The sequence below is a fragment of the Hipposideros armiger genome, unplaced genomic scaffold, assembly GCF_001890085.2.
Source record: "Hipposideros armiger isolate ML-2016 unplaced genomic scaffold, ASM189008v1 scaffold_8, whole genome shotgun sequence".
Classification (NCBI taxonomy): domain Eukaryota; kingdom Metazoa; phylum Chordata; class Mammalia; order Chiroptera; family Hipposideridae; genus Hipposideros; species Hipposideros armiger.
In genome coordinates this window covers 1,713,788-1,723,871 of record NW_017731358.1, presented here as the reverse complement: position 1 = coordinate 1,723,871, position 10,084 = coordinate 1,713,788, and the positions used below count along the sequence as shown (strand labels likewise).

The window sequence follows — 10,084 nt, the reverse complement described above, 5'->3', positions numbered from 1 at the left end:
TTACAGCTGGGAATAAGGCAAGACCCTGATCTCACAGAGCTTACACGTTAACTGGGGAGAAGACTTAAGTGAATAAGAAAATATAAGGTAGTTAACGATTGCTGTGGAGAAAGGCGGCTGAGTGGTTCAGTTGGTTAAGAGCTCACTCAAGTGTGCGAGCTCTGAGCAACAGCATCGCTGGTTCGATTCACGGCCTGAACTGAGCTGCCGCTGAGCTGCCAACAGGTGGCAGGATGGCTCAGCTAAAAAAATAAAAAATAAAAAAATAAATAAAATAAAATGATTGCTGTAGAGAAAGTAAATAGGGTTGATGTGCTAGAGAGTGCATACGGACCTACTTTAGACCTTTGTGAGGAAATAGTATTTAAGCTGTGACCTGATTGATAAGAGCCTTGTGCTCATCTGGGCAGAAAATCATGAAGCCAGGACAACTATAATAGTATGAAGGCGTTGAGGAGTCTTGGGTTGTGGTTGGAACACAGAAAGGGGCAAGGTAGAAAACTCTGTTAGAGAGGTAGGCAGGAGCCACATCACAAAGGGCCTTGAATGTTTTAAGCTAGATCATGATCACTCTGGTTGCTGAATGGATTGTAGGGAGTCAAGAGTGGAAACAGACTAGTTCATAGACTATTGTAGCAGTCTAGAAGAGATATGATTGTGGTTGATGGTAGTGGTAAAAGTGATGACAATTTGCATTAGGATCAAATTGAATGATTTTTATAAGCAACTGGTAGGGAGGGTGGGGAAGAGATGGAATTGTAAGAAATTCAAATGCCTATCAAAGTGATAGTTTTATCACTACAATATTATCCCCACAACACAGCCAGTTTGGAATACTACTATTCTGCCATTAGAAAAGATGAAATAGCGCCATTTGCGACAACATGGATGGAATTTGAGATTGTTACGCTAAGTGAAATAAGTCAGGCAGAAGTCAAGAACCATATGATTTCACTGATACGTGGGAGAAAACAATAAAAGAACAAGACAAACAAATAAAGAAACAAAAATTCATGGACACAGACAATAGTTTAAGTGATTACCAGAGGATAAGGGGGGAAAGGGTGGTAGGTAGATGAGGGTAAAAGGGATCAAATATATGGCGATGGAAGGAGAAGTGATTCTGGGTGGTGAACACACAATGTGATATATAGATGATGTATTATAGAATTGTACACCTGAAACCTATGTAATTTTACTAACCATTGTCACCCCAATAAACTTTAATTAAAAAAAAATGGGTGAGAATTTCATTGATATATTTGTCTTAGCTGTTTTGCAAAAAGTTGGTTGAAGGATAAAAAAGTTCAACTTTGTTTTTATTTACTTTTCTGGAAAAATGTTAAACCATTAAAATAAATAACATTTACAATATTGTATTATAATTTTTAAAATAATGCATGGATGATTAACCGAATATATTTTCCCTCAGATAAATGTCCTTCAATCAAAAAGGAGATCAGAAATCCTAAAATCAGTAAGATATTTATTGAAATGATGTTTTAAATATTTTAATATGAAACTAAATGTACATATTTAAGTGTTTCAAGAGGCATGATATATGTGCATATGTATATATACGCATATTTATCCCAGGTTCATAATTAATCTTACCTTATTGTACTTATATATCAACCATTTTTTTGTTTCCTTCATTTTATAGTTATTTATGTGTGTCTCATCTATTAATACACTATGAGCTCCTTAAATCAGACATTTAATATTTCAGGTTGAGGGCACACATTAATAGTATTTAGATAATTTTTTCCTAGGGTTGTTGATGATGTATCAACCGTTTCACTTAGTTAGAAAACAAATGGGATGAAAATTAAGGATCACTTTTTTTGCCCCTTAGCATCTACACCCAGGGTGATATTGATTTTTTTTTTCCTCCTTATTTTCTGTTTTAAAGTTAACAAGGAGGTGGGCAGGGAATGCTAGTACTATGGCATTATGCTTTCATATTTTGAGAACCTTAGAATAATTTCTCTTCTCCGACTTTGTTCACTGGAGCTATTTATTTTCTGAAAGGGTATACTTAAATTGCTCTTAATCCTTGTTGTTGCCCAGCTTTCCCCTAAATTCTATGTTTATATTTGTTATTTCATATCAGATAAGTACATTGTACTTCCTGTTTATCTCTACCTCCTTTTCCAGACTGAGAGTAATGTATATTAATTGTGGAAAATAATGTATGAAGCAAAAATAAAAATCCTACTATCAAGGCAGAACCACTGCTAATATCTTGGTTTATATCTTTGTCTTTTTTCTCTCTTCCAGTGTGTATGGGAACATGCATATATACTTTTTAAATTGCATTTAAGATTTTAAAGACAATAGAGGTTATCCCTGTGTACTGTTTTATAATTCTTTTTTTTACTAATACACTCCAAAAGTATTTTTTATTTAATTTTGTGGCCATGTAGAAGTCTACCATGTGAATTTACTAGGGGTGGGCAAACTTTTTTTTTTTTTTTTAAGGGCCAGGTAGTAAATATGTTAGGTTTCATGAGCCATATGGTCTGTGTCACAAGTACTCAGCTGTGGTGTTGTAATGAGAAAGCAGCTATAGACAACATATAAATGAATGACATGGCTGTGTTCCAATTAACCTTTTCTTATGGACGTGGAAATTTGATGTAATTTTCATGTGTCATGAATTTCATGTCTTTTCATTTTCTTTCAACTATTTCAAAATGTAAACACCATTGTTAGCTCATAGACCTGCGAAAAACAGGTGGAGGAGCTGGATGGGTGTAGAGTGCTGATCATGGGTTGCTCACCTTAAATATACCATAAGTTAACTTCACCCATTCATGAATTTTTAAGTCATTTCCATGTTTTTGCATATTAAAGTATATCATTTTAATGATTACTCTGATGAATATGATTACTTCCTTAGGATAGATTGACAAGAGATTACTTAGTCAAAGGGTACAAGTGTTTATTAAGACTTTTTAAAGATACTGTCAAATTTCAATGGTTACACAACATTTCCACTAGTTGTGTGTGAGTTTTTCCACATTTTACCAACACTGAGTATTAGTTTCCCTCACTCTAACCACAATTTGATAGATAATGTAATCTGATTGTTTAATTTTGCATATATTTAATACAAATGAATTTGAACATTTTTTCCATAAATTGTTTTGTTCACTTGTGCTCCCTACTTATGTCCTTTGTCTCTTTTTCTGTTGGCGTGTTCATCTTTTTCATACTGATTTGTAACATCTCTTTATGTATTAAGACTATTAACCCTTTATCATGTGTTGTTTTCCTAGTTTATCATTTATCTTTTAATATACTTATTTGTTTTGATGTGCAAGTGTATTTTGCATTTTTATGTAGTGATAGCTATTAATATCCCCCCTTTTTTATATAATTCAGTATTTTTTAATATTCAGAGAGGTACAACCATCATTATCTAACTCCACAGTAATCTTTTAGTGAGCTTTGTCCTTTGATTTTCTGTTTTATTTAATTAATTTTCTTTTTTTTAAATTTATTTTGAAGGATTCTTGAGTATTAAGGATGTTATGACCTATTTTAGATTTCAGAGAATTAAATAGATGCTTCTTCTTGGTAAAAATAACATGGATGTTTGGAGAATTCTTGCAGTATTATGATTGAATTATTTAATTCCGTCTCATGTGCCAACTTTAATAAAAACAAGGTTGATTCTTTTTCATGAATAGGTAAAATATAGGAAAACTTGGAAAAATCTCAACCCATTAACAACGTTTTTTGATTTTTGGAATGATTATAGACTCATTTTATTTTGGTATCGAGAAAAAAATGAGCAGTTCCCTATTTTGGGTTGTGCTTAGTGATCTAGTAGGTTTGTAAAGTGTTTGTGATTGTTTTGAAAGCTTCATATTTCCCCTTCTAATCTTTTAATGTCTTACTTGCAATTTAAGGCTTTGCCAGTGATTTTGGTTGAAAGGCACATAGATATTTTATAATGTACCTAGGAAAATGGTGAAACTATTGAAAACTTGATTCTTTGAATTAGTACTGTAAAAATTTTGATTGGGTATAGTTTAAACAACTAAAATTTGGGGTGTTGTTAAAATTTTAAACCACTCAGAAATTTCTTTTAAATAAAATTTGTCATATTTGCACATATTTCTGAAACACTCTTTTAAGAAGAATGACTCCGCTTAAATTTTTTTTTTTTTAAGATTTTATTGGGGGCTGGGGGAGGGGAACAGACAAGTTGCTGTTCTTTTGTTCTTTAGTCTAGTTGTGGAGCCAGTCACTTCACTGGCCCATGTTGGTATTGTTGCGCTCTTCCCAGGTGAGGCAGATCAGTCGCCAGCCACTGAAGGGCAGCTCTTGGCAGCTCACCCTGGCTGCTGGCCGCTCACACTGGCTGCCAGCCACTCACGGTAGCTTATGGCAGCCCACAGTAGCTTATGGCAGCCCACTGCAGCTTTGCTGCAGCCTACACTGTTGCCCGGCGACTCAAGGCCGCCCAGCTCCAGGTCGAGCTGTTGTTCACCATCTTAGCTGTAGAGGGCAGCGTCACTGGCCCTCATATGTGGGATCTGAACTGGGTCCCTGCTGCTCAGAGCTGGCGTCCCAAGCCAACTCTTAACCAAGCTCCACTCGGCTGGTCCAACTCAGTTTAACTTTTTTTTTTTTTAAAGATTTTTATTAGGGAATTGGGGGATGGGAACAGCGCCGGGGAATTGGGGGAAGGGGAGCAGACAAGTTGCTGTCTTTTTGTTGTTGTTGTTCTTCAGTCTAGTTGTGGAGGACGTTGTTTCACTAGCCCAAGTTGGCACCATCATTGCGCTCTTCCCGGGTGAGGCAGATCAGTCGCCGGCTTCTGGACGGCCGCTCACAGCGGCTTCAAGGCCGCTCACGCAGGCTACACATGGTAGCCCATGGCAACTCACTGCAGCATGCAACCCAGCTCCAGGTCGCGCTGTTGTTCAGCATCTTAGCTGTAGAGGGCAGCATCATTGGCCCTCATACGTGGGATCCGAACTGGGGCCCTCTGGCGTCCCAAGCCAGTTCTTAACCAACGCGCCACTCGGCTGACCCCAACTCAGTTTAATTTTAAATGGGTTTGATATTTTGGGCTCATGCAGAATAATTTTTAAACAATAGATAGGAAGAGGATTTTTTAAAATTTTGTAATATTTATCTAAGATTTGATTTTAAAATGGTAATCTTTTTTTCTCCTACTAGATGTTATCCTTTATGTATGCACATTTGGCCTTCTTTCACCAAGGATATGATCTATTTAGTGAACTTGGGCCCTACATGAAGGATCTTGGTGCACAGGTAATGTTGTATTATACTTCTTGATTCTTTATTATACACTGGTATCTATTTTTTAAATTGAGATATAATTGACATATAACATATTACTTTCAGGTGTACAACATAATGATTTGGTATATGTATATATTGTGAAATGATCACCGTAGTAAGTCTAGTTAACATTCATCACCCCATATACTTATAATACTTTTCTTGTGTTGAGAATTTTTAATGTCTAGTCTTATATCAGTTTTTAAATACACAATACAGTTTTATTAACTGTAGTCACCAGCATGTATATTACATCCTTAGGCTGTATTTATTTTATAAGTGAAAGTTTGTACCTTTGACCCCTTTCATCATTTCTTCCTCCTGTACCCCCCCACATTTGGCAACCTCCACATTGTTCGCTGTATCTATGACTTTGGTTTTTTCATATGGTACTGCGAGATCATACAGTATTTATCTTTCTCTATCTGACTTATTTCTCTTGGCATATAATACCCTCTAGGTCCATTCATGTTGTTGCAAATGGTAAGATTTCATTCCTTTTTATGGATGAATGATATTCCATTGTATATATGTATCACATCTTTATCCAGTTGTATGTTGATGGACATTTAGGCTATGGTAAATAATGTTGCAATGAACATAGAGATACATATATCTTTTCTAATTAGTGTTTTGGATTTCTTTGGATAAATTCCCAGAAGTTGAATTGCTGGAATGTAAGGTAGTTCTAGTTTTAAATTTTTGAGGAACCTCCATATTGTTTTCCGTAGTGGCTGCACCAATTTATAATCCCACCAACAGTGCACCAAGGGTTCCCTTTTCTCCATATCCTGGCCAACCCCTGTTATCTCTTGTCTTTTTGATACTCGCCATTCTAACAGGTGTGAGGTAGTATCTCATTATGGTTTTGATTTGCATTTCCCTCATTATTAACGATGTTCATACCTTTTCATGTAACTGTTGGCCATCTATATTATATGTCTTCTGTAGAAAGATGTCTGTTCAGATCCTCTGCCTGTTTTTAAATTGGATTGTTTATGTTTTTGCTATTGAGTTATATGCGTTTTTTATATATTTTGAATATTAATCCCTTATCAGATATATAATTTGCAGATATTTTCTGCCATTTGGTAGGTTGCCTTTTAATTTTGTTGATTGTTTCTTTGCTGTGCAGAACGTTTTTAGTTTGATGTAGTCCCACTGAATTTGGTTTTGCTTTTGTTGCCTTTGCTCTGATATCTGTATTTTTAAAGAAATTTAGCATATTGAGAAATTTAATATTTATTTAATGAAGTTTGATGCTACAGCAGATATATGTATGGGTTAAATTTGTAAACAAAAATGAGATTAAAGTTAAAAACTTTTCAGATAGCATATGAAGGTGCTGAAAAGAAAAACTTTAAAAACAAAGTGCTTGTTTGACAGTATACATAACTGGATTTATTTTTCTTTTTTTACATTTGGAAAGTTGAGTTACTATCTTAATGGGTTTTTCATTTGAGTTATGTCTTTTTTTTTGTTTTCAAAAAGAATTTGTATTTTGCTATTTTGAATAATAAAATTTTAGAAGTTCCAGTTTTATAGAACTCTTGTGAACTGTTTCATTTTATACAAATATGCACGTGTGAATTATACATATATAAGAATATTATAGAAATGTAATTATGTTCAAATTATTTTTGAATCTAATCAGAACTTTCCATTATCTCTAGTCTGGGACATTTGTTGTTGTTGTTGATTGGAGAGCTTTCTGGATTTAATAGTATCAATTTTTAGGTGATTTTCTTTCCCTAAATGGTTCAGGTTACTTTTGGAGGAGAGAGAATTAAGGACGAAAAATAAAGTTTAGGGAAATGGGAGAAAGGTAATAATGAAATGAGAATTGCAATCACTGACCAAAATTAAATATGGTGTGCAAGCCATGTGTATGTTCAGGTGGTGTTGGGGAGGGATGGTGTTCAGGGCACATGCCATGAATTACAGAGGTACTGTTCTCTGCCTCCACAGAACTTAATCTATTGGAAGAAACCAAAAGTCACCATACTATTCATCTCTGAGCTAAGTGCACTGCCTGGATATATAAATTGAGATTAGGTTTGTTTGCATGTGATAGAAAACTGAAAATAGTACCACTTTTCAACAAGATCAACTCATTTTAAGGCCAGGTATGGTTGATCTGCAGGACCCAGACTTATTATATCTTTTGATTCTACCTTATGGTTCAAAGTGGCTGATCAAGATTTAGCCATTATACCACAATTCCTACTAACAGGAAGGAGGAAAGGGGAGAAGATGCAGTCTCTCTCTTTAGGGGTATTTCCTGGAAATTGTACACTTCTGTGTACATTCCAGTGTCATAATAGCTGCTGGGAAATACAGACTGAATGCCCGGTAACCATGTGGTCTACTAGAGTTTGGGGGTTTATTAACACAGAGGAGAGAAAGTAGATATTGGGGGGCAGGTAGCTGTCTCTGCCACATAGTGGAGGATCACAGTGTTAATAGGAACATATATAATAGATAGGACATCTAACCCAGACTTGGGAGGAAAGTAAGACCTAGGCTCTCAGCACGCCCCACATCTGATCAAACATTAGATTGCACACTCACCTTACATTAAGTATAATTTATTTTAAAAATTAGTTGGATTGTAATTGACTAGTTAGAAGAATTTATATTTTAGGCATTTATTGATTTCAGTTTTGCAGTTTTCCCTCTCCCAACTCTCAAATAATTTTGCAGGTCTTGAAAACCACTTAAGCCCCAGGGCCTATAGTGCCCAGTGGATAATATGGCCTGTTTGGAGGTGGCCAGTTAGGATATTCTTTCAGTAATTCAGTTATGAGATAACGGCACCTGGAACTAGGGTCATGACAGTAGGGATGGACACAGATAGAAAGAATTGAGGGATATTTAAGATATAGCCAATTTGAGGCTAGTGAGACATGATGAGTTCAGGTTTAAATATGTTGATTTTTGAGCATATCTAAGTGGATATCTAAGTGAATGTATCTGGAGCTAAGGGAAAGATATAGGCTAGAGGAGTCAGTAGCATATAATTGCTCATTGAAACCACTAGAAATAGGTGAATTGACCTAAGGATAGGTAATTGGTATCAGAATCATGGAGCTATTTTTAAATAATGTAAGTGCCCAAACACCATGCCTAAAGATTTTGATTTGGTAAGTTAAGGTTAAGGTCTACTAGTATGAATAAAACAAGAATCTGGCTTGGGACAGGGCCCTAAGAATGACCAACTTTTAAGAGATGTCTAGGTAAGAGGAGCTCCATGAAAACAAAATGGGAGAGGAGTTGGAAAACTGGGAAACTGTGGTAGCACAGGCTAACGAAAGAGTGTCTCAAAAAGGAGGGGGTGGTTATCAGTACAAATACTGGAGAGAAGATCAAGTACTGAGAACTTCCTATTGGATTTAGCAGCAAGGTTACTTGTTACCTCTGTGAGAGTTGAGGGTCCTAGTGGCAGAAATTCTAAACTAATTTAGAATTAGAACGCTAAATTACAGTGGGTAGGTGAAAATGAAATCAGCAAGTAGAGAACAGGGAAAATTTTTCAAGAAGTTGTGTTGTGAAGGAAAGAGAGAGAGGTGGTAGGTAGAATGGAATATGTGTTGGAGGAAAGTTTTTTTTAAGATGGTATGATTTGCACAAATTTAAAAGCGGATGAGAATGGCAAAAGTTGAAAAGCAGAAAGTGATGGTGTCAGAGGTGGTGGAAATGGAAGGGATTCAGAACACAGGTAGAAGATTGGGGCACCTGGCTAGTTACAGGAGCTGTTACACTCGTAACGGCAACACAAATAGAAACATGGCGCATATCCTGTGGTGCTTCAGACTCTCTTCCTGATACAGTCTCCAGCATCTAGGAGATGAGACTGCAAGTCTTTACATCTCCCCAACTCATACTTCCCCCAACCCTCTTCCAAGTTGAAAAATATTTTTTTCTTTATACTTCTACCCCAACAGAGAGGGAGGGATATTTCCCCCCTTTTTGCTGCAATAGTAGTGGGTTGGGATGCAGCAGAGGAATTGACTATCCATTTGACAGGCAGAAAACCACCACTTGCATTGCAGTACTGTGTGGAAGGTATATGCACTCAAGTTTATAAATATTAGTTTGAATCTTGAGGGCTGCCTTGTACTGTACTTCAATCTGAATGAATAAATAACATTTATATGCCATTCAATTAAAGGCTATAAAACCATGGTATAATGGTTGTCCCACTTATTCAGTATAACAAACATTTTCCCAGGTCAGCATGTGCCAGCATTACCCATTAAATCAATGTTACATGGCACTAAGGTATGTACGTATTAGATCCTAAAGTGGAGTAGTATAGTTACGATCTAAATAAAATATTTTATAATAGTGATAGTTCTCTTTCAGTGTGTTTTGTTTTGGTTCTTTATTATTATTCAGTGATATTAAGATTCTGTGACCAGAATTATTCCCCTGTAGAAAAAAAAAACAGATTTGTGACAGAGTGAATAAAGAGATCAAATAGTTTTTTAAGAAGGCTTTTTTCAATTCAGCTTTTAAAGAATATCAATTAAAATATTTGGACGTTTGTCTTCCACATTCCTGTTGATATTTACATTTTTTATTCATTTATCACACATTACTCAGAGGTCATGGGGGTTCAAAGATGACGTGACATGCATCACAGTCTAGAATAGTAGAACCACATAATGGAGTATTTTATAACCCATTTGTTTGTTATTCCAGCAAAGAGGAGCTCAAGAAGCCAGTGCATTTGTCATAATACTGGAAATCAGATACTTCT

The 10,084-nt window shown here is 35.7% G+C and overlaps 1 protein-coding gene across 9 annotated transcripts in view; it reads left to right on the top strand.

Annotated features, from left to right (window-relative positions):
- ACAP2 (ArfGAP with coiled-coil, ankyrin repeat and PH domains 2) overlaps nt 1-10,084 on the top strand; it is a 142,697-nt gene that overhangs the window by 88,381 nt on the left and 44,232 nt on the right. For all 9 annotated transcript variants that reach the window (XR_002125003.1, XR_002125007.1, XM_019651342.1 and 6 more), the window contains exons 7-8: nt 1,433-1,477; nt 5,197-5,292. Coding sequence is in view for 7 of the 9 variants with exons in the window: in XM_019651342.1 (XP_019506887.1) it covers nt 1,433-1,477; nt 5,197-5,292 (141 nt within the window). In the remaining 2 variants the exon portion in view is untranslated. The remainder of the gene's footprint in view (nt 1-1,432; nt 1,478-5,196; nt 5,293-10,084) is intronic.